This window comes from Electrophorus electricus, chromosome 16 (assembly GCF_041902795.1).
Source record: "Electrophorus electricus isolate QZ-2024a chromosome 16, ASM4190279v1, whole genome shotgun sequence".
Taxonomy (NCBI): Eukaryota; Metazoa; Chordata; class Actinopteri; order Gymnotiformes; family Gymnotidae; genus Electrophorus; species Electrophorus electricus.
The window spans coordinates 12,501,649-12,527,855 of NC_137512.1; the positions used below are offsets into that span (position 1 = coordinate 12,501,649).

Here is a 26,207-nt window from a genome sequence, read left to right on the forward strand (position 1 = left end):
TGCATGAAAATGAGACTTTTCAGTCACTGAGTAAGTACTGTGCCTACCAATTTACTTGTCTTTTTGCATTGACAGTGGACCTTTCCCAGCTTCTGAAGTATGGCTGTCAAGTCTTTGTGTACTATGGGTTTGAACGTAGATATTGGGAGGCTCAGAGAAAAGAGGCTGTTCTGCGTTCACTGAATTCTCTCTTCCTCTCTCATGTAGATGTCATCTCATTTATTCCTCCTCTCCTATGTGCTGAAGGTAGGATTAGTCTGACAGAATTCTGGCCTCGGTGTGTCAAAGCAAAGATGAGGTGAAAGCTCCATAAAAGGAAGTGGGCTCATTATTCAGAGTGCTCTGCGTCAGACCAACTATGCCCTTTGATGATATTGTGGTGTGACCTTGTGGCTGTTTAGTTTGTGCATGCATTACACTTCTTTGTGTTTGACTCCCACACTGCTATGGCTCATAGGACAAGCCAGCAGCTAACGGCTCTGCTTATATGGTTGGGGATATTCAAATATCACAATTTTCAACCAATAACAAACAATTCCAGTCAGCTGGTGTATCACTGGCTGCTTCTGGCTGGCCATTTGGACTACAGCCATGCTAATTAAGATTAATATTACGACTCAACAAACTGCCTCGGCTGGGACAGAATTCTTGGTGTAAGACTTGGCGGAATCCTGGTTGAAGTGTTATCTGGTTTTTCTGAGTATCTAGGGCTAGAATATCACAAAAGTGGAATTGGACTTTTGAGTGGCAGGCCTCTGCACTAATTAAACCATTAGTAGGGTTAGGCTTGGTTGTAGGTACATTTCAAAATTCTATTAATTCATTATTTAATTTAATTGGCAATTCATTCATTATTTAATTGACTAATGTGCTCTATCTCCAGAAAGATGTTAGTGCAAAGATTTAGGTTTTTTGTGGTGATTCTGAATTTCTGGATCTGCCTGAATATCACACCACAATGAATGTGTTAGAGACATCTCTTTGGTCAGATTCCATATGAAGTATAGGTGTAGGCTATAATTCACACAGGAGTTTCCATAAGCTCTCATGGGCGCATTTATTAAAATCATTAACATGGCAGTAACATTCAGTAATGTTACTGAATAGTAGAAGAGTGACATGAAATGTTCGTTGGTCAAAATGGTTTCAAGAGATGTTTGGATGCTGGTTAAATGATTATTGAATATATGGCTTGGCCAAGCAGTTCAAACTAACCACTCATAATTACTGGTGCCTGATTCAGATAATCAGATATTCAAATACAAAACTTTTGGACAGAATAGGTGGAGGTGGTTAGGGTGCAAACTATATTATGTAACAGGAACTATGCAAACACTAGCTAACAGTGGCATTTTACCAATTAGACACAGAAACAACATAAAAAGAAGTGGTGTGACCAAAGTGGGATAAGGGAAGTGGAACCAGAGCAGAGAAGGAAAGTTCCAGAAAGGAGTGGAGAAACTATGACAACCATATTATAGCAGTGCTGCTGGCAGAACCCAGATTCTTAGGCTGAAGGGAACATCCTGAGATAAGTTCTGCCACTATATGTCTACAAATATGTCATCTTAGTACATGATGAGACAGCAGTGAGCACAGTAGTCATTTCAGAGCACATCTTTAAAAGAATTACAGGCATGCTAGTCCTTAACATTGCTCAACCGCATGTCTTACCACTTTAGATCAGCACACTACTGGACACCTGACTCACTCCCCATGGTGAGTTCAAACAAAAAATTTCTTATTAAATGTCAAAGGATCCATCCAGATCTGTCCAATCACAAAACTAATTAAAACTTAAATTTCCATCTTCCCTCAAGAGCATGAGGCATTATTCGCTGTTTATTCAAACCATGTACTGAAATTACCATTATCATTTTGATAAAACTGTCACATTACAAAATGCATATAAGATTTAGCATGAAAATGCAAATTCGTTTAGTTATGGCAGTTCAAACTGAATTCAGAATTCGGTGTGAAAAATGGTGGCAGCCGTTTCATCTTTCCACGTGTCAACACTGCCATGAGGCCCAAGATTCATAAAAGATTCTAAAGCATACTGGATGTCATCTGACAGCACTGCCACCAACCCAGATGCAATAGTGTGTGTGTGTGTGTATACACACACACACACACACACACACACACACACACACACACACACATATATATATATATATATATACAAACACACACTGCCTGGCCAAAAAAAAAAAAAAAAGGTCTCACACTCTAATATTTCTTTGGACCGCCTTTAGGTTTGATAATGGCATGCATTCGCTGTGGCATCGATTCCACAAGCTTCTGTAATGTCACAACATTTATTTCTGTCCAGAGTTGCATTCATTTTTCCACAATATCTTGTATTGATGATGGGAGATTTGGACCACTATGCAAATTCTTCTCCAGCACATCCCAAAGATTCCCAAGGTTCAGGTCTGGACTCTGTGGTGGCCAATCCATGTGTGAAAATGATGTCTCATGGTCCCTGAACCACTCTTTCACAATTAGAGCCCGATGAATCCTGGCATTGTCATCTTGGAATATGCTTGCGCCATCATGGAAGAAAAAATCCATTGATGGAATAACCTGGCCGTTCAGTATATTCAGGTAGTCAGCTGACCTCATTCTTTGAGCACATAACGTTGCTGAACCCAGACCTGACCAACTGCAGCAACCCCAGATCATAGCACTGCCTCCCACAGGATTGTACGGTAGGCACTAGGCATGATGGGTGCATCACTTCAGCCGCCTCTCTTCTTATCCTGATGCGCCCATCACTCTGGAACAGGGTAAATCTGGACTCATCAGACCACATGACCTTCTTCCATTGCTTCAGAGTCCAATCTTTATGCTCCCTAGCAAATTGAAGCTGTTTTTGCCGGTTAGCCTCACTGACAAGTGGTTTTCTTAAGGCTACACAGCTGTTTACTCCCAATCCCTTGAGTTCCTTTCACATTGTGCGTGTGGAAATGCTCTTACTTTCACTATTAAACATATCCCTGAGTTCTACTGTTGTTTTTCTACGATTTGATTTCACCACACATTTAAGTGATCGCTGATGATGATCATTCAAAAATTTTTTCAACCACATTTCTGCCTCGAAGATGATGTTTCCCCACTGTCCTTCCACTTTTTAATAATGTGTTGGATAGTTCTTAACCTGATTTTAGTAGTTTCTCCTTAGATGTTTTCTCTGCTTGATGCATACCAATAATTTGACCCTTCTGAAACAGATTAACATCTTTTCCACGACCACAGGATGCATCTATTAACATGGTTGTTTAACAATTGAGAAGCTACACTGCATCAGTTAGGGTTTGGACAGGCAGTGTATGTGTGATATATATATATATATGAGACATCTACACACACACACACACACACACACACACACACACACACACACACACATATATACACACACACACATACATAGACACATATAAATACTTAGGCATTTCTAAGAGTATATATTTATCATAAAACTCAAGGCATCATACTTGCAAAATGCAAATCATCTTAGCCAGTATGTGTTTGTGTTGGAAAGCAACCTCTTAAGTAGGGGAAAATCCTTCAAGTAGAATGAATACACCTATAAAACAACTTAGTTTGGTGTGGATATCAGAGTGGATGAGAGAGATACACCACTCATCCCGGGAGTAGAAATTGTGAATTTTCCCTGCTAACCTCAGCACCTCAGAACCTTGTTCTATCACGTAAGAAAATGAAATCCAAGCATCTACAGCCTCTGCTCCCCAGGTCTAGAAAATCATTCTGGAATATTTTTTGTGTAGTACTGTAGCCCTTTACACATTTGACCACCCACACAAAGCCAAACACAACCAGACAGGCCCATTTGTTTTCTGACCTAATGTGCTCAGTTGAATGTAAAAGAAACCCAACAGTTTGTTTTTTTTCAGGCCCCCACCTTCACCCCCACCCCACCAACAACAATCTAATAACATTCAGCTCCTCAGATGCAGCAAGGTGAGTCCTGGCTCAAGGTCATGTTTGGGCATGCAGGGTTTGTGCCATTTGCAACCAAGTCCCACACCAAAGTGCTGCTGGGAGGATGGCAAATATTTCAACCCTGTCTCAGAATACATCACTTGATATCAACATGAAGGCTAATCATAAACCAGATGTAAGCAAAGTCATACATGTACCCAATATACAAATCTCATTTAATGAGCAAGAGAGCCTTTCAACAGTCATGCTGCAGGCAAAAACCATGCTCAAGCTATAATTGACCAGGCATGCTAACATGCCTCTTATCGGAATCAATTTGTAAGAATAACAGCAATGGAACAATTGCAGCCCTGCAGCACAGACATATAGGGGTAAATAACACAATTGGAGTGCAATGCTACTACTCTAAAATATCTGCATTCAGTCTTCTGTGTGGGATGAAGACAAAAAAAAACTAGGGTACCAGAGGGTATAGGCATGTGGGGCTTGAATCCCCTCCACCAAAAATGTCATCCACAGTACCCTGAAATAGCCTCCCAACAGAATTACCAGTTCTCTGAAATGCACCAGTATTCTTTATGCCATAATAATGTTGGCTCAGAGGACAGGAAATACCATGCCAGTCAGATCAACTGATTAAGACAAAACCCAAGAATGAAAAAGCAACTGCAATTTGGCATCATATCACCCACAGTGTTCTGACATTCTGCTCTTTAGGAGATACTTCAAAGAGTGGCGGGCTTGTTAATGCCTTCTGGTAACCACCTTTATGATTTTTTTTCTCAGCTGGATACATCTGTTATGATATAATTATTGAATCTTGATCAGACACTAGTTATTTTCCATCCTGACAACTTTTGCTATTATATTTCAATACTACTCTAATTGCAAAAAGGAATAAATGTATAAGGGTGTAAGGTGTACATTTTTAAGCTAAACCGAATAAACAGACTGAACTGTCTAGCTTTGTGCCTTGGGTCTCCAAGATCAGTTGCCATCCTCTGAACCAGGTTTGCACCAGCTGAACCCACTGTGTGAAGAACTGAACATTAGTGAAACCAGCATATTAGGGCTTCTATTGGGTTCGGCTGAGTTGGCCTGCAGCAAAATAAGCCTGAGGTCAACCCAGTGTAAAAACAGGCTGATAATGAGGAAAGCGTTGATAAAGACATAACCGCCATGTAGACACAGGCAGAGGGAGAGAGATGTAACTAAAAAAATAGAAGTGAGAAGAAAAAATATAGAGACAAAGAAACAGGGAGATGGGAGAGACAGCTAAGGGTGCAAAAGATACCATGGGCATATGCATTAACTTAACAGAAAGGAGGGAAAGAAATAGAGAAAAAGATTCCATAGTTAGATATGCAGTAGATATGAGAGAATGAAAGAGGGAGAGAGAGAGAGCATATGCTGATCCTAAGATTGTCCTAGAGCACAGTATGCACTTTATTCTACATATTCTCAGGACCATACTCTTAAACAAACATCCCATGTGTCAGTCCTCTGCCCACAAGCCTCTTATCACACGCATGCAGAGCTTAGGCAACATCATTTCCTCGGCAAACAGCTGCCCATCCACTACCTTCCATTATGTTTCACAGCATTCACAGCCTAATGTTGGTTTAATTGAATTGCCTGCATGCACACTCATTTGGCCAGTCAAATGTCAAGAGACACACATATAGCTAGGTAAGTGGATCGCCTCCCACTGTATAAATATATATATATATATATATATATATATATATATATATATATATATATATATATAGAGAGAGAGAGAGAGAGAGAGAGAGAGAGAGAGAGAGAGAGAGCGCGAGAGAGCGCGAGAGAGAGAGAGAGCGCACACACGCATACAGTTGGGCCCCTGAGCAAGGCCCTTAACCCTCAATTGCTCAAGTTGTACTCAGTCAGCTAAATGCTGTAAATGTGTGTGTGTGTGTGTATATTTATATATATATATATATATATATATATATATATATATATATATATATATATATATATATATATATATATATATATATATATATATATATATATATATACACACACACACACACACACACACACACACACACACACATTCCAATGGCTATGTGAAATAATATTTATACTTCAAATGACAAGCGCGCTGCAGGTTATTCCAGAAGGTCATGACAACAGCATGTGGCTGCACTGAGTAAAGGACAAGTGGCATGTGGTCATAGCTCACATGGAATAAAGCCAATACAGGAGCAGCATCCCATCATGCTCAGCTGCCCTCATTATTGTGTTTGAGAAGGACCTGCCCACAACCATTCCACTAAGTTGGGGCTTCAGCTTACATTTTTAAAGAGCTTTTTCTGCTTTACTTGAGGCATGTATAGATTCACAGTGTCTGCTGTAGTAACCTGTGAATGATCAAAACTACTAATATCACAGGTGTTGCATGTGACATGCAATTATTTTATATGAAAAAATGCAACTGATTTCCTTTTATTTTGAAAAAACAAAAAAGTAAAAAGTCAGGTTAAAAAATAGTGTTTAAAGCTCCAGCCGTGTCACTGGAAACAATATGATTATGCATTGGACAAACATTTTTTCCCCCACATAAATTATTCATTATACTATACACTGGATTGAGTGTAGTGTCATAAATGGGTGACCATTTGATATAGAATTGTTTACAGCAGTTTAAACAAAATAGAATTACATCGATATGCAAATTCCAGATAGAAATTTAGAAACCATTAGTATAGCATGCATAGCCAATAGAGAAAGGTTGTTTACAACATAGGGAATAACACTGGATGAAATTCCAAATGCTCACAAAGTTCAATTTTTCATAAGAGTTTTACATGACACAGACGTTCCCTGTGCATCAATAAGAACCCTTCTAAATCATCATAGCATTACTGGTAAATTTCAGAGCTTCCGCGAACAGCAGTCACCATAGTGTGTACCACTCTCCCCCATTTGAATAATTGCAACACCTACTCTGAGTCTTTTCTTTTTGCATTGCTTATGAATTCCTCTCTTGTGGAGTCATTCAGAGAGGCTGAGTGCATCTCTCACCCACCTCTGCACTCACAGCTCCCACCTTCAAACCTCTTTGCCAAGCTCCCACTCACTTCATTTGAGGCAGCACAATGTGGCCAATCCTGACTCCCACACACATGAAGACTAGTGACCTTGATTCCTCAGTGAGGCTAAAGTATGATTAATTTCTCAACAAGACAAGTAGCATGCGTTGGCCGGCAAGCTCACACAACTCTTCCCAGGAGGATCCTTCGTGACCCAAAATGCACCTGAAGACAAACAAATGCTATCCTTTTCCTACAGGGACACCACTGAATAAGGTTTGAGAGAAAATAATGGGATAGTATACCCCCATTTTTCCTTTATTGTCCAGTGTATCATCTATCACACTTCATGTAATCTCTTCGTTTTTGTTAATTAACACTTTTTATTCAACAGCTTCTTCGTGTTCCTCAAGACAAGCACCAGGTCACAGACAGGATGTAAATATAAATAAAAATAAGATGGAATACACTCTGTACTGTAACCAACATATAGAAGACCTTAAAAATACAAATATTTACCTTAGGATAGACAATCTTGAACTAGAAAAGAATTTATTCATAAGCAGCCATTTTAATAATTCTGGTTCTTTTAAATTTGATTCAGTTTTCCCTTTTTGTTAATTGTAGATGTTCTATGGTTATAATAAACAGACTGGTGAACCCTGATAGGTCACTCTGCAAAAACCAAGGGGATGGAGTAAAAAACCCACACTTCACAAAATGGTTTGTGGATATATGTCACTTCAGACAGCCTGTTGTGTCTCTTGCTCTGACAGACTAAGTGAACACTATACATTGCCTTGACCTGCACTGATGTACTACTGAAATGGTGTGTCTTGGTATTTCTGCCCAGATACATTTATAAAGCCATCTAACTAGAAAGAGTTTAGTGTCATCATTACCAATTCAGACCATGGCAGTGACATGAGTTTGTATACCAATTTAGGGATGTACCACATTGTTTTGGGTATCTGTCATTTTGTAGAGATATTCTAATTCTTATGTAGTTCAGTTCATTGAATTCCCAGTGCATTTGAAATTACAGTGTAAGCCTATATTTAAAAGTACTCAGTGTAATAACCCAGTTTATGCCAGCACAGGCAGTAGCCATCAAAGGCTAACACATGATACTACTGAGTAGTCAGTAAGATTTTCTTGCAGGACAATGAAAGACAAAATCTGGTCTAAATGCCTTTCACAGTTTTACTTACTGTCCCTATCTTTGGTTTTCCTTGTTATTATGTCTGTATTTACAGCAGAATTTAGAGCTAAGAAAAACAGGAAAAAAATTTGAACATAGTTCTCCTTTCTGACAGAGGTTATTTTTTTCTGTTTGACATCTGCGGACTGACGTTTCATTTTATTTGTAGATGCACACACTTAATTTGTGCTCATTTCATTAATAAGCTTTTTCTTATTATTTTCTTTTTTGTTTCTCATTACTTTTTCCTACTATTCAGCATGACTAAATGGAAAACAGGCCAACTGTCAAGCATCCCTTATTTTCAACTATTTTTGAAATTTAAAAAATGGTTTAACCCACAGACACCATCTACAGCTACTTGAAGAAAGCATAAAAGCCACATCAAATGCATCAAATGAACAAAGAACAAGCTATTTTCTTGCTTTGGGTAAAAGTAAGTCATCATCAACGTCTGTTTACATGAGGAAGAAAAGACACTGTATTATAATGATCATATGACAACACATCTAATCTGCTAGAGTATTCCACTTCACACACAATACATCTGAAGTCCTTGACCCAGATGAAAGACATTTGTCATGTAAGAGCTTTTGTTTGTTTTAAACCATGTTCATGACCATGTAGTTTCACATGGACAAAGACAACCATTATGTTTTCATAAGACAGAAACAATACATATAAATGCTAATGTTGTAAATGCTAATGTTGTCTTCTAATGCTGAACAAAGATCAGAGATGTTCAATGTCCAGTTAAAGGGAAAATGCACAAAACTGAATGACAAATTAATGGTTAATCAACATTTTATGCGTTCTAAAAACAAGGTTACACTACATACGATTAGAAACAGGTTATAAAAACAGGAAATAATAAATGTTATCACTCCAAGTAAGTATGATGCATAAGGCAATATAACTGGCCTTGCTGATATAGAACCAGAACTATTTGAAAAGCTCCTCCCTTTCAAATGCAACTCTGCTAAACAACTGGCATACTGAATTTTTCACTATTTCTCGTTGACAACCACTACTAATAATAGTGCTTTGTGACACACACAGAAAATCCATACACAAACAGCTGATCTTATTTGGCAAATTGCATCAGTTCAGCAGAAAATAGCAAGCGGGATGTTAAAATTCTCAATTTGATTTACAGTAGCCCTGTGCCAGTTACTTGCAGTAGGGAGATGCATGAACACCACTGCTCCAATTTTTCACTCTTTGACATTAATAGGATGAATTTGTTTTTTATCCCCATGAAATATGAATGAACTCATTGAAATGTCAATGAACTTTTTGGGATTTGTGGAAAATGACAGTTTAGTTTTTAAAAATTGGTTCAAATACAGATAGAATGACTATGACCATTATAAATAAATAATTTCAATAAAGTTTATTTCTCCACCATCTCCCTACAAATGACTTTGCATAGACTGTCATAGACTGTATCAACATGATTGGCGAAATAGTGAGCAGTGGCTTGAATTAGCAGCCTTGGCCACCATTCCCACACTCCCAAGAGAACACTGAGGACTTACAGTAAAGAAGGAATATTACAAAGTGACATTTTATTATTTTAATTGACCACCAATCCATGTTCACAAAGTCATAGCAATAGATTTAAGAACAAGATTTTTTACAATCACATTTTCACATTTGATAAAGCACTGCTCATTTGAATAGCCAGTTTGACAAACTGCATCACCTTAGATTTGGAGAAGAGAGGCAGTCGTTGTTCATTTTTAATGCGTTCGGAAACAGTAATTAAGTCTTCCCCATAGGAGCTGGAAATTGTGATGCTCCGAAGAACCAGTGAGTAATTATATTTGTGAAGAGCAGTGATACATGATACTCCCTTCCGACTGAGGCTCATTACACATCATTATAGAGACTCTGCAACCCAGGCCTATTCCACAAGATATACACACACACACACACACACACACACACACACACACACACACACACACACACACACACAAAATCAATGGCCTGGCTGCAAACAAGGAAACAATTCTGTAAACAAACTAGATTTCTTAGGTCTCAAACCTATCATTTATGAGCATCCAAGTCTGCATATGTGTCATCCTAGTAGGGGGGTATCACAGTGGCCTGCCGTTTGTAATTAAATTTTAAATTAGTAATAAATTATCCTTCATTTAAATAGAGAAGGATCCAGATGTAAAGCTTTTCAGATAGAGCCCCAGGAGAGGGGGGTCCATCCTTTGAAGCAAATAAGTACAACTTCTATTGGACTTGAGACAATGTAGGAGCAAGATGTCAAATTTTCAAAAGGAGAAGCAGGGGTTAAAAGCAGTTGCTGTGAGTATGTAAAAGTACTCAGAGGAATTTTTGTAGTCACATAGCCTTTATTAATAGACAACAGCATCTGCGGTCATGATGACCCTGGCCCAATTTGGTAAAGGGACAATGTGTTTCAGCTACAGTCATGTACTTTTAGTTTCCACATATACTAGAAATGTGAGGTTGGATTTAACTAGGTGCTCAAACCACCAGTCACATTATTATGAACCATCAAACTGAAACTGTATACAGCAGATAAATCAGAGATGCCATTCCAATTGGATTTACACAGCATGCTCTCAGAAGCATAGCAGTAGAATTGTGAATCTTAAATTCTACATTTGTCAAGGAACCCTTATCTGCAGCCTTTTGTTGAGAAATCAGATCTTGTTTTATTCAGACAGGTTTTATGGTCTTGTGTGCTAAATACAAAATTAACACACACCATTATCACATGAATATTTATAGAGTGGCACACTACATTGAAGGAGTTTTTACTGTTTTGTCAATGCGTTGTTAATGTTGCCTGGGGAAAAGAGAGACCTGGGTTGGTGTCACAGTCATTAAAGTTGCCTTGTCTTTTTTCACTTCATTATTGTCTAACTCTCTGAGCCTCAGTTATTTCCTGCTCATCACTTTAACCTGCCTAATTAAAAAGACTGCTTGTTTTGCATTAATATTGCTTTATTTAATTAATTATTTATGTTGCCTTGGATGTCAATTACATTCCTGTAGCTCTAAGCATGTACAAGCTTTATTTATTTATTAGAAAATCTTGTGGATGTGCAGTTAGTCTTTGGCTCATGCACAGTTTGTGTTAGCCATTCGCCAACTCTTTGTCAAGAGTCAATTTCTCACCTGTTTCTGCTGAGCCTGATATACCAGTGCAACACCTGCTACTATGCCACTTCCATGTCAGTGTTAATACTTATTGATAATGGTCTGTCAACCAAATAATATCAGTCACCATTGGCCCTGAAATCATAAACGGCCTATAATTCTCTGCCTAAAATGCACTTATAAGAATGGTGTCCATAGTGAAGCGGTCTGTGCTTGGAGGTCTTTGCAATTGAAGACAAGGGTCATGGATTCTGCTTTAATGATAAAAGTATATCTGATTACTTGTCTTTAAATTAGATAGTGTTCTAATGTTCTAAATTTAATAATGAATATTCTCTGAAAAATACATCACTAGTACATAAAATGTGTACACCGGCTCTGGTTAAGTAGCTCATAAGAATACTTTTACAATTTCAGCACTAAAATACTTAGAATTAGCCCACAAATCCAGTTGATAGTCTCTGGGTATTGCAATCTTGGTGAAAAATATAACAGCTTGGAACAGTTTAGGAAATTTTAGATTCAAGTTTGAAATTTTTTTTTTCTTTTTTTTCTTTCTACATTGCATGTTCACAGTGAAATATTTTTGGTGTTGTGCTTGTTCTTCAAGTTGTAAGAAAAAGGTTGCTCAGACATGTTCGCAAAGACATTTCAACAAGCTCTTATCAAAACACCGGAAAGTTAAAAATAAATAAATATATACGGCATTGGTATGCCAAGCTGCAAGCAAACTTTACAGGTGAAGTTTTTATAAAACGTTCTACTGAATATAGCTCCATTGGCATTCAAAGTCTTGATTCCACTGAATCCATAAAGAACGTTACTCTTCTTACATTCACCATTAAATGACATTACAAATGTTACAAATATGCCTTAAACAAAATGTGGTTGAACACTTGATTAAATGTTGTAGAGTCTGACATAAAAATGGTCTCAGCTTCTTTAATTATGGAACTGCAGAGGCGATAATACATTTTTAAAGTGACTGTCATCATCATAGAGCCGCTTTTGTGCTCCAAAGCATTTGGGAAAATGATAATATTGTTAGAGAAAATGTTAGAAAAACCTCCTGGTGATCAAATTTCAAACAATAAGCCATGTATCACTTTGTCAAAATTATCTTGAAAACTACAAGGAATCTACTATTTGTAGATTTAGACTATTTATACTATAGTATATATAGTATTAAATTAGTTGTCATATTAGTGATTAATGACAAACTAATTAAAGGATCAATCATCGTTACCATCTTATAGAAGCAAACAATATTTATGAAAGCACATATTTTTACTTTTTTTTGATAAAGTTCAGCTCACATAAGATGAAAAATCTAATTGCTTTGTTATCCTCAAATGAACCAGTTTATGCTCCATAAAGCAGGTTCCCCAGATAAGAGGCAGCTATGTTTAAAATACATTTTGTAGAGAATTCATCAAATCTCTGGGCCACTAGGTGTGAGTATAATGGCTATTTCATAATGTGAAGAAGAATCATTGGAAAATGACTAATTGCTTCTATAAGCTATGTCTAATATATAAAGAATAAGTCGCTTACCTAAAACTCCAACCCGGAAGTTGAGTGTGATCACAATGACGTTCCCATAGCTTGCCAACACACTGCCGTCAATCATGTTGCCTGTTCCCTCCATGTATGAGCCTCCATGAATGTACACCATCACGGGCTTGGCACCAGTGTCTCGTATGTCTGCAAGAGTGGTCATCGTTAAACCTTCTCTTTTCCCCTCATGGACCCAGCAAAGCAAGGCTCAACACAACTGCTGTGCAACCTTGGCACGTGGCCCTCTCAGATACCAGCCACCAAGCAACAGCCTGACCGTGACATGAAAATGCCTGTGTACTCATCTCTCCTTAACGAACTGACGGAGCAAAGCAAATAGATATGAACAGATAATGCCCTTCTCAAGATCAGAATATATTTACATATTGTAAGCTTGCTCTGGCCAGGCTCATTTTTGTTGCATCAGTGATGAGATGATGTTTACATTTAATAAATGCTCTGAATCTCATAGTGGCAATTTGGCAGCAATTTACTGCAGCATAAGAACATGGTGGAACTGTTAGATTACTCACTGGCCCAGGCAATAGGTGAGCAGAGATTTTCCCAGTCAGGGAATAAAATATTTTTTGACATTGTACTAGCTGTTAAATAATAAACAAAAAACAAAAAGGCATTTTAGACACCAGAATCCCACATTCATGTTAAGATGAGTGCTGCCTTTACCTTTTCTGCAATTTATTTGGATCAGGTAGACCTATTTTTTTTTTTTCTACAGAAACAAGCCTAACACGTGATGCACTAAAGGGAGCTGTCAAATTTTTAATGAAGTGCTCCAGCAAAGAAAGACATAAGAGAAAGAAAGTCCTTTCTGACAGATATGACTCTCCCCTTCTTTCAGGCATGGTGGTTGTTTGGCTCTGAGTTCTGGGAGAGAACTGCTGGGCTTGTGTTCAAGCCCTTATATTGCATTCAGGGTTGCCATGGCTACTGGAGAGCAAATTTCAAGTCCTCAAGAAACAGCTAACTAATCACAAACCGCATTCTAGCTGGTGTGGCTCCTTCCATCTGCAGACTCCACTGCCCTTCATATTACGCCTGTTTACATGTGTGTAGTCACAGCGAATTATTGTTGAGCGCTGACAAGAATGAATGTTCTTTGTGTTATCTTTTTTCCCCCCTCCCAACCAGTTGTCAGTGTGTTCATTCTTTCAGTATGAAGGTCTTGTGGAGTCTGCAGTGTTTCCGTTCTAAATTCTCACGCTCATTTAAGACTAATTTATCTGGTATCTGAGAGAGCTGTGATATAGCATGATGTTAAGACCCACAATTCTTGGTTGACACTTTTACATGAAAAAAAATGATTCATGGAGTGGTAAAAGTAGATGAAAGAGAGAGAATGAAAGAGTTCCTGTAGTTGAGTAAATGGAAATAAAATGAAAACAATGAGAGAGAGAGAGAGAGAGAGTTCAAAAGAGAGACAGAGAGAAATAAAACCAGGAGGAATAAGAAGAAAGATTATTCATGTCAGTGTTATCAGTACCCTCTTTTGTTGATTAAACATAGTTACTTTGACAAAATCTGCACCTGATTTAAAAAAACAAACAAGCAAACAAATATAAAAACCCCGCAGGACTGGAGGTTACATCAATAGTTCTAGTACCTTGTCTTTTCAACAGGTTTATTCTAAGTACTAAGACAGTAATCACCATTTGCGAGCTCTACCTAGGTTTCTTTATACAAGGCAAACAGTAAACAATAAACATCTGTGGCACTTCACAGCATTTCAAAAAAGAATATGCTAATAATGAAAAGAATACATGTATAGAAGGCATTTTGGCATTAATAAATTACACAGCAGACACATTTAAATTTTTATGGACATTCAATAAATAAATAAATAAAACATTCACGTTTCAATGGGGAAACTAGTTATAATATCGATATCACAAATATACAACGAGATCTGATATGAGGATGTGGGCTTCTCACTGACAGGAGTCGGTGACACAGGCATGCTAGGTCTCTCTCACACACACACACACACACACACACACACACACACACACACACACACATATTTCTCTGTTATTGATGTCTATCAATCATTTGTGAGCACAGAGGATCAAGAATGCTTTTCACTCTCATTAACAAACAGGTGGAAATAACATCCATGCATGCCAGTACTGAACAACCTACAACATACATCTCTCCATCACACCCCTCTATCTGGTGACTAGCACATCAGTGAGTGTAGTAACTCAGGACTGAGGCTGTGGCCATGTCAGTTCGGCTGTTCTCCTGCACACTTATAAATCTCACTGGACCTCTTTGCACGGTGTCAGTCCCGTCACTTTGGAGGAGCCGGACAACACTGAGTGAAAGATGAGTGAGTGCCACTGATGAGGCCTGTTGTAGTGACAGGACGCCCAGGTTGACAAGAGTGGGTCTTGACTTAACGTGTGCAGCTGTCGCCACTGTGAATTTCGTCACGCCTAATGCAGATCGTGATTGAGTGACAGCTGGTGATTAGGGCATCCTTGGGAAGTTTAAACTGTTTTGTCACTGTAGAAGAATTGAGGATGATTTGGGTCTTTTTACAGGAGTGTTTTACATAATTTATGGATGTGGTATTCACCATGAGCCTGTAACTATTGTTTGTATTAAGAGATCTGAAGGCAATATTGGAACTGTAGTGCATACAAGTGGTATATTCCTGTAAAGCATTAAAATAGTGCAGATATTCAAAAATTATTTGAGGTTTAGTTCAGGTCAGCAACCACTTTGTATGTGCACAACACAATGTGCGTATGGGGGGAGCCTGTGTGTGGCAATTTGTGTATTTATTTTTGATTCCGACACCTCTGCCCCAAAACCAGATGGGGAAAGTGACCTTTGAAGAAGACGACTTCTTCAGGCTGGGGCCATGGTGTTTGTGCATGAAATATGTTGTTGCTAAGCGCACAGACAGGTGGTTTGATGTGCTCTTTGAAGCCTGGCCTCTGGCAGCACGAAGGGAGCTGGAGAGGTCGGGACAGAGACGGAAGGGGAAGAGGGAGGCAGGGAAGGAGATTCGGTGGGTGGGTGGGGGCTGGCAGCAGGCAGCAGCATCCCTCAGGTCCAGTTCAGAGACCTCACCGCACCTGTATGCAGATTTGCCGCCAGGCAGGCCGTAGCCTGCACACAGCTCACATCTGCACTGCTAAAATGTCATCTTCTGCTTACACCGCTGCTGGGTAATAAGCATTTACTGCCAGGTGAAAAGACCTTTCTGTAGGTTTTATATTATAGCCCATAAATCTTCCAAGTTTCAGATTTTTGAACCACCAGTGCCATAGCTGATCATTTCTCTCATGAGAGCAAGCATGTATTTGAGCTGACTTTCTTTTTGTCTTTTTAAACCATGGTGAATGACCGGTAGAATTGGATATAATTAATGCTAACAGGTAGAGCAGGGCTGGTCATGGGCATCATAGTGAGAGAACCAGAGCCGGCCAAGGATTCTCTGTCCTCATTAGGACATGAAGCTCAGTAAGCTTCGTTTGCCATAAAATGGCCAGGGTAACAACCTGGGTGAGTGCCTTTGCCTCTTAAGGTGACCATACTTGCCCCCCTCAAAGTTTTAGAATCTCTGCTGCTCCTAAATATGTCCCCTAAACAGGGATGATGCAGTCACAAGAATGATGTTTTATGGCTTGGCTGTAACTGATGGTGCGCCGAAATTCGCACCCACAAGCAGCCCTGGACAGGTACCGGAGCTGTCCTAACTGGATGAGGGGCAACCTGAAACAGGTTTGAGGCTTGCCAAATAAACAGAATTCTGATCCTGGATCCAGAATCCTGATCCTGGATGACAATGTCTCTCTAAGCAGACTGCATGATGGGTGATAAATAGGAGTGCTTGAGCTGAGCAAGCTGATAGAGGAAAGGCAGAGAGAATATGTTTGTCCACAAGCTCTGCTTTGCTGGTGTGGATTTGCTTGTCCAATGGAGAGACTTTGGAGAGCATAGGGAATATTGTGGCATAAACCACTACAACAGACATACACTATAGCAGGGCTAAACCATAGCAGAGTTACACCATACCAGGGCCCCTATATAGAGTTGCCTCATCCAAAGCTAAAGACAATAAGCATCTGGTTCCAAGAAAAAGAACACAGTGGAGACAGCTTGTGAACAGTTGTGTCAAAACTGTTGAAACATCAAATTGGATTTGTTGCCTCTTGCAATACTTCTTTTAGAGGGGCTAACAATGAAGGTATTGCTTTTATATTTAATTATTTATATAAATATAATAAAAATCCACCTGCAGATTTAACAAGGTAGCTCTAAAACACACTCAGTTCCACGCATATGCCTTTGGCGTTTTGCTTCCATCTTGTTTATCAACAACTATTTTGGTGCTCTTAAAGCTTTATAAACCATGTTCACAAATGCTCCCTCTGCAGGCAACTTTCAACAGACAATATGATAATCTGGCCCATGGATCTAGGGCAATTGGCTCGTCATGCAAAATAACTGCAAGAACACCCTGGGCATGCACCCACTCTGTCTGAGATCCCAACCCCAGTGTCCATGCCTTGCTTCCAAAGGCAGCTGGAAGCAGAGCTCTAGGCTGGGTGGCAACGCATCTGGCAGCACACCCAGCCATTTGGGCATGGCACTACATGCACTTGGCCAAGTGGATTTTTCTGGAAGAGGCACACCAGGCACTGCATGTTTGCACAGGGCAGCAACTGGATCATCTTTTTCAGCCAAATGCAAAGGTAACATGGCCACTTTGATTTGGGTATGCCAGAACCATCCTGGAGGATGTGTGGCCTCCCACAACATGGAGAGATGCGATGGCCTCTGCCATTGTTGCAGCTGGAGAAACAAGCCCTTTCCATGCTACTTAATGCCACGGATAACTCCCTCCCAAAAGAGCTGTTCGAAATAACTGCTTTTCTTTTTCCAGCTACACAACGCAAGGCCTTCAAAAGTATGAGTAAAGTCCTGGCCATGAGCCTGGTTAACCAGAATACAGCTGACCTGTGGACATGCTTCCAGAATAAACCAAGCCCCAGCCTGGTGAGCCCACACAGGGCACATGCAGATCGGGGTATTGGTCTAGAGCCGAGCATATCCTCCCTACCTGAACAATCCACAACAATCCACAACTTGGGGAGCAGCACTGGCTGGGTTATTATATAGATCCTAGGTTTAAGCCTTTTTCAGTAGCATGGAAAGAATATTCTAATCTCACCAGATATCCACCCTGAGCCCGGAATGTCTTAAGATAAATACTGAACTTGAACAATGCTATTATAGCTGAGTGGCAATGTTTTCATTTTTTCCTCCTCTCTCGACTGCTAATCCTCTCACCACAACTCATGAGCCTTCCTCTCTTCATCTAAATCCATTCGCTTTCACTGTGTCAAAAGCCTACCATGATATCCAGTAGTAGCATTCACACTGGCAAACATGCAGTGCAGCATGTATAATTGCACCACAATCACAGTTTAACTTTGTGAAAATTAATAATATGAGACAAGTTGCATTGTTTCAAGAAAGCCTCAAGAAATGACTGCTAAATCCATTTTCTTCTGCATTAAAGATTTCAATTTTAAAGATTCTTTGGTTTTAGCTATTCCATGCATGGAAGACTTCTATTTTCCATGAATATATGTACATATGTAACTTAAGCCATCATTCATCTAAGAGACCTTAGAACTGATAGAAAAATCTGAAATGTTATTTCAGAGCATTCTCAAAAGTATTTTACTTATTATAACAAGCAATGGTTGAATTCACATTCATACATTTTCCTTGCTGTTCTATATTTTTCTCCAGTTGAATGAGTTCACTGTTGATAGACACTGATAACAGTCTAACTATTAGAAGGATTTAGAAAGGCCTTTGCTAAACCATGGATTTGTAAATAATGCTTTCAGAGGCAAGCCCACTCAACAATTGACAAATTATTCATCAGGCTGTAATTATGGTTGGCCAGCTATTTCTGCTTATCCGCTGCGATCCCTGTGACCCTTTCCTATCTGAAGAATAATTACACCTGAGATAATGTAGCTAGTATGACCCATTTATAATTATGGCTGCTTATCAGTCATGCAGCTGGTAGCCCTTTCTGACCTAGTTCCAATGCATTAAGTTCTTCCAAAGTTAATTACTGAGATACAAGTTAAACATATTAGTATAGTTTGAATTTCATTCCACCTGTATTAAAAAAATCCACCTGTATTAAAAAAAAACCTCAAAGCAGTAAGCAAGCAGAACAATGTTTCTATAACCTCTTAAAAAGAGGTCTCAGTTAAAAAAATATTCCACATGTATATCATATAGAACAACTATGCCTGGATTTGGCTAAAAAGGCATCACATCAGAGCTGTAACATTTGCAACTATAGAGAACATTAAGTAAAATTTTAAAACCATTAAGTAAGATTTCAAAACCATACTTTCATCTTCTGTGCCTTGCAATAGATGAGAGTTCAAGCTGAATTCTAATTTTCATTTACACTTCTAGACGAATCTAATATTACTGCATTCACTTGAGCTCCCATCCAGGTAGGTACATGTGAGTAGTTTCAACAGCATTAATAACCTGTTTTTGATCTTGGTTGTATACTGCTCAAAAGATAGATATCAAAAGTATAACCAGGCCTAATGAGTAAAAAACCAACTCACAAACCAACCAACATAAAATAAAATAAATAAAAGGTTAAATGACAACAAGACTTTAAAGAACAGAACACACATAACTCAAGTACAACCAGTGTCGAATACACATTCATTCACATTCATCCTCAGTCGCTCCAGGGGCTTTAATGACTCTTTGGGTGTGATACTGGGTACTCTGTAAAAGAGATACACTAAGGGGTTGCATTCAAAATGTACTAGAAAAGAATCCAAACAAACTTATAAACATGCAACCGCCTTCATCACCAAAGAGAATACCTTCATCTTCATCGCCGTCGTTATCGGCTAAATCCTCTCCCTGTTTTTTGGCATGGGCCCCTAAAAACAAAGCAGGGAAAACACACAAAAGGCACAAGAGAATTCAAAGAAGTACAACCATCGAAACAGGGATGGAGTTCTAAACCTTCTAAGCAAAAAAAAAGAAAAAAAAAAGATTGTATCAACTGGCTTACAATAAAAGGATTAGGGATGATTTATAGAACATGAAATTTTCTTACATACATTTCAGATAGTAAATATACATTTCAGATAAATAGACATGCAAGTCACATTTAATTGGACAAAACCTAATAGATGGAAATGTAATTGGAGTTTAAACAATAAAATTATATTTTACTCAAGATTTTCTAATATATTTAATATGAGAAATTAAGTGGCATTGTAATTGATTTGGACCACCTAGCCTTCTTCTGTCTGCCCATAAATTACCAAAGTAAATTCAGTAAAGTATGAGTATTGCAATATGAAATATTAATTAAAAATAATAAAAATAAACAAACAAACAAACAAACAAATAAATATATATATATATATATATCTCAAATTAAAAACATTTGATTCAAATTTCTTTAATCACCATTGTAATATTATATCCAATATCATATCATTTATTTAAAAATAATTTAAAAATACACTGCACAATGGGTTGGCCTTTTGTTTGATTATCCACAATAAGGATTAGAGGAAGGGGTTGGAACTATGTAAATAGATAGAATAACAATGACAATGAGTTTTATATAGATAGTCTATGTTTAATATATACACTATATATGTGACAAAAACTAACTCTAAAATTTACATAGTGCCTTTAAGTACTGAATGTTCTATCGTAGTCTCATTTGTAAATACTCATCATAGTCTGTTTATAATTAGACTCATTATAACTGCTTGCCATGATGAACAGAGATGTCAACTAATTATATTATGTGACTTACTCTGCTGATTTACCTACATAATCAGCATGTTTGTAAAGTGACATTAATATAATTCAGAGAATTGCCAAAAGCAGAAAGATATTTGTTTTCAAACAAACTGTTGGTATTGCTTTCTAATATGGTCATACAGTTCAAGTCAGAAATCATTTGGATCTGTCAGATCAGAGAAACCAATCTTCATTGGAAGGCAACCATCCAGCACTTGAATAATGAGGCTATCTAAACCATTTGGGCTGAATCTTCAGGCAGTGTGTCAAAAAAAGTGACAATTAAAGCTTGGGATATTTTTTGTCCCATTCCACTCAAACCTTTATTCAGGTCTTCAGTTCTATCCTTTATTCAGACCAAGCATTAAATATGACCATAAGTATGACAAGGGTGGCTGGTTTTTAAAACCAGTAATGTGCATGGAACAATAATTAATTTCATATTCTTTACTTTATAGTTTTCAAATATGTTGCTACATAAATTGCAAACAGTTCTCATTCTTTATGCTTTCATTCTCTGGATGAGTTGCCCATTCCAGTTAAGCAGATTTTCATGAACAATTTCAGTAAATAAATATGATTTAAAATTCTAGATTCAGTTAAACAATGTGACATACAGAAAAAAAGCATCGAAAGGACGGCTGTGCTCAAAACCCTAATAAGGCCTTTCGCTTTTGGATTTTGGGGATTTCAAACTTCATCCCTGTTATTCTCAGCTGCCATTTCTACTTTCAGTCCATTGTGCTTTTCTGTCACTATGAAAAACAGGATGTTGCCTGCAAATCCGTTTGTGTGGATTCCTCTGAGCGTGTGCATGCTGCAGTGTTTGAGTGATAAATGTATGTGTGTGTGTGTGTTTAACTGTCACCATGCTGCGGCAGAGCCGCTGAAGAAGGGAATGAGTGAGAGGGACTGGGTGAGAACTGGGTGAGATCCGTTTTGCTGATCAGAGAGACGGATTGCCCTAGGACACAGTGCCTGCAAGCTGCCTTCCAAATATACTCTGATATTAACCTCAGCGAACAGGGAGCCCATCAGGGCCTGTGGGGAGTGCAGAAGATATATGCTCTCTCACCTCCCTCCACGACCTCCAGACCACATTGCTGATGCGCTCGATACCACCCATCTGAGCAGTGGAGGAAGGCACTTGCAGAGTCTTGGGTGGAATGCAGAGGGAACATGGAGGGTGACAATAGATCGAGCACACGGCTAAATATCGTAAAGGTCAAACCGTGCACTGGGATTTTCCTGGCGAAACGTTGGAGCTTAACAATTCACCTGTTATTCACTTTACAGGCTCTGTCTCCAATCCTCAGGTGGCTTTTCTCCTGTTCTCTCTCTTTGGAGAGCTGTGCCTTCTGCCTCTCTGATAAATTCCTATGAATTTGAGATGCTGACGTTTAAGGCTCAACTTACAGGCAATGTATTTGAAACAAAGGCTAAAAAAGGTGTGCAAAGACATGGCAGACATGGAGGCCAAAGGTGAACACTAATCAGCTGTTCACAAATAAAACAATTGGCCACTGTTGTAAAGAGGGTCAGAATTGAACAGACTGCCACTACGTGTCGTGTTAAGAGACTAACATTGTGCTTTTAATCACTGTAGCAGCATCCAAGACTTGTATGCCCATGTAAAAAACATCTCTTTTGAAATAACACTACATTAACATACTAAAATTCATACATAGGTAAACTATTAATTTTTCAAACAGACAATTTTAGGTGAATTAGTAAACACTCAGATCAGAAGTAGCCTATAGCAGAAAATGAGTTGGGCACTACCATCTTTCTCGATTATATCAGAAGCATCACACAGCATTTCTATGGGTACTGGCAACAAAAGCCATTTGGAAGATATTGGGGGAGATACACTTGGCCAGTGAGCAGCAGGGGAACTGAATGGGAACTTCCTGGCCTGGCTGTGTCTTGCATTTCAAGTCAAAATGAATGAGGCACTAGTGGTGAAGGCAAAACTCCCAGCAGAGCTGTGCCTGTGACACGTTTAACAGAGCTGTTCCATATCATACGGAGGGGACATCCGTCCCCAACCACCCCACCCGCTCTGCTGCTTTGCTTGCTGCTTCTCTAGTCTGCAGCTCCGCTCACACGCACGCACACACACACACGCACACAGGCACGCACGCTTATGCACTCTTGCTCACTGTCACTCTTTCTCTGGATCAGGACAAGGCTGCTATCAGAACCGATTCTGTGCTTAGTCATTCCTTGGCCTTGCAGTGACCAGGGCACTTTGGTGTCCTTATTGCGCCTACCAGACTGGAGTGATCTATGGCAAGATGACGAATGCTCTGGCTACAACCTGCGATTTTAAGCCCTGAATGTTGAGCACATTTCCCACAGAAAGAGCTTTTTTTCACACCAGGCACACTGAGAACTATGTAAATGAGATCTCTGCTCTGATTCTACCAAATTCCCCTCTCTCAAACAATTAATGTGAAAAATTTTCTGAAGCATAAATTTTATTGAGGTTTCTAAGATGGTAAGGCCTTTTTGTGTCATCACCCATTTGAAATATATGAATAGCTCCCAAAAGTAAATACTGAAATATGAACATTTACACAGCAAATAGCAAACAAATGCTATTAATGCAACTGCAATCATTTCAACTTGTATTCTAAGAAAGTCTATTAATGTTATCTGTAAAAATATATGGGCATTACAAACTTCAACAGTGATTAAACTGAGCAGTGATTATACGATCTTAAGTATACAACTAATCTTAGCTCAGCCTTGTAGGTAAAAGTGAGTTCACTGAGAATGCTAATGGTTGCATTAATTGATTTAAAACCTTTTTTTTAATGGAGCCCTTACCTAGACAATATTTATATGCAGTATAGTACAAAGACATTACAAACCCAGTCCCATGACCAGTAATGCTACTCTAACCAAGACAAAATTCTGACAAACTTATCATACCGAGGTTTGCTTTCAATTATAAAGAGGACAACCACCTATTTGCAACATTTGTCCTCAAAACACTTCCATCAAGCAAGCATGCTGTTGTGTGCTTAGCCAAACATGAGAACAAGATGAACTACAATACAGTTACTTACGGCAAGCCCTACCATTACTGGCACAATTGAAACTCATGCTAAGTGTACCTGATTTTACTTTTTTTGTCCTGTGTTGTCCTGTCCTGCTGCTTTTCAGCTCAAATGGAAGATCTTTTTCTCCCTAATGTCTTATTTCATCTTTTTGTATTCCCTTAGGTTGATTAGATAAATAGGAAATAAGAACCAAGGTAGACTCGAAAGGATGATCAACAGGCTCAGAGAGCTGATGAGTTATTGTTGCTTGGCAACAGATACTGCTGGTTCGATATCATGCTAATTTGTCAAAATTTACATGAAATTACATATTACTGCACTGAATCTAATAAAGCCTTTTTTTCTGTGGCTCAAAAAAAGATCAGAGTGTACAAGATACAAACAATAATGTTAATATCAATGATCGTAGCCTTGCTAGCAATCGGTCATGCCTGTGACTGCAAGGCTAAATCTCTTCCATAGACATGAAAATGAAATAAAAGATATAATTCACTTATTACTGAGTAGTATAATTTATAGATTACTGACAAAATTACTGAATTATTCCCAGAGCTCTGATAATGCTCTTTATTTGTATTAAGTCAAATAAGAGCTTTTCCTCTCTTTGTTTCATGCATTGCTTCCTAACACTAATCCATGCAGCACATTGTGATAAAAATGGGAGGGAATCCAGTGATATCGCCTTCAGTAACTGCCTTTATTTTTCAAAAAACCTTACACTCATTGCCTTCAATAATTTGGCTGACATTACTAACCCACTACAGATTCATCCTGTGCTATACTTCTCACAAACCTATAATTTTCCACCGTTCATAAATTCTGTCTCTTCTTTGACCATATCCACAGGGATAGTGAATGAAGAATTCATTTGGAAAAGGGTTCCATTCAGTTTGACCATGTGCTGCAGATTTTATTTGTGGAAGTGGCTTTCAAAATATTTGCTTTGCTTTTTAAAATTAAGACAATGCAGTTAATTTTTCCAACTAGCTCTTCACTCAACTTTAAGCCAATAGAAATAGAAATGCAATCATGTTCTTTTTCACCCAAGTGACTAGGCCTTCTATTGGTTTCTTCACTTCGAGGAAACCTATTTACAATAACTTAAAACCTGCTGCCTGGCACCCTGGGGTAGTCATGTAAAGATTATATTACTCAAATATATCAAAAGTAAGCAATGATTCAGAATACAGATATTAGGGCAAATGGATGTAAATGGGCAAACTTCTGCTCTTGCTCAATGGATAGTTACTCAGACTTTGAAGCCCCCAGGTCTTGTCTGTCTAGGCTATAATTGGCTTAGTGGAACAACACTGTTTAAATATTAACAATATAAGAAAAATCTGCATAGAATACATCACTTCTGATTATTTCCTTTCAAATCACTGATTGAAAAAGGCTGCAGCAATCCGTTTAATGTGAGAATTAATCAACTGTGTTGCTTTACATGCAGTACCTCTTGTAGACAGATCCCATAAATAATTATGCTGAATTCACAATGCTACAAGGCTGTGTTTCAGTCTTTATATTCAACAGTGTTTGGTGGGGTGTTTATAGGCCCCCCACAGCATGACTCCGTGTGTAGTAGTAAAGGTGGAATTTTGTGTTATTGTTACTGGTACAAGGACATTTTAAATCTTTCACAAGGGAGGATATTTTGACAAATGAATGTCTCTGATACAACTATAACAGCAAATTCTCGATTAAGCAATGTAGTTAGGAAATAAGTTGCACATTCATCTGATGAAGTTAAAACTGATATCCTTCTCCACACACACATATTTAATAACGGACATATTATTACAGTATATTACTGGACATACCTGACTTAAAATATGTTTTTAATAGTAACAAAAGCATTTTAAGATAATGGATTATGTGAATCACATGGTGAGAGGCAGATGACGTGCATCTTAACCTATATCTCTAACCCCTCATGAACTCTTCACTCTTACTATCAACATTGACCACATCGGGTTAAGCTTGTTTCTAAGACAAATATAATTTGGGACAGGTGCTAGCCTATATATGAATTAACTTTCAAAAAACATGCCTGTGTGTATACATGCACACAAAATTTTAGATGCACCCTCAGCAAATAGTTCTTTTAGAACTTTAGTTCCTCACCCTTCAAGCGCTCTGCATATGTGAGAATGTCATCAAGACAAAAGCATCATAGGTGGCTGCCTCATGAAGCTGGTTAAGGAAACACCAAGAGTGTGCAGAGCTGTCAAAGTATAGGACATATACTTTTAAGAATCTAAAATAGTCAATATTAATCATCATAACATATTCATGTTATTTTATTACATTAGCTGATGATTTTATCCAAAGGAACTTACAATTACG

General features: G+C 38.4%; 1 protein-coding gene across 2 annotated transcripts in view; it reads right to left on the reverse strand.

The window, feature by feature from the left end:
- Positions 1-26,207, reverse strand: part of nlgn3a (neuroligin 3a) — a 107,964-nt gene that overhangs the window by 47,653 nt on the left and 34,104 nt on the right. The window contains exons 4-5 of one of the 2 annotated variants that reach the window (XM_027008642.3): positions 19,851-19,910; positions 12,937-13,086 (exon numbers count right to left, since the gene is read on the reverse strand). In XM_027008642.3, the coding sequence (XP_026864443.1) occupies positions 12,937-13,086; positions 19,851-19,910 (210 nt within the window). The remainder of the gene's footprint in view (positions 1-12,936; positions 13,087-19,850; positions 19,911-26,207) is intronic. The other variant, XM_027008643.3, reaches the window with a different exon arrangement.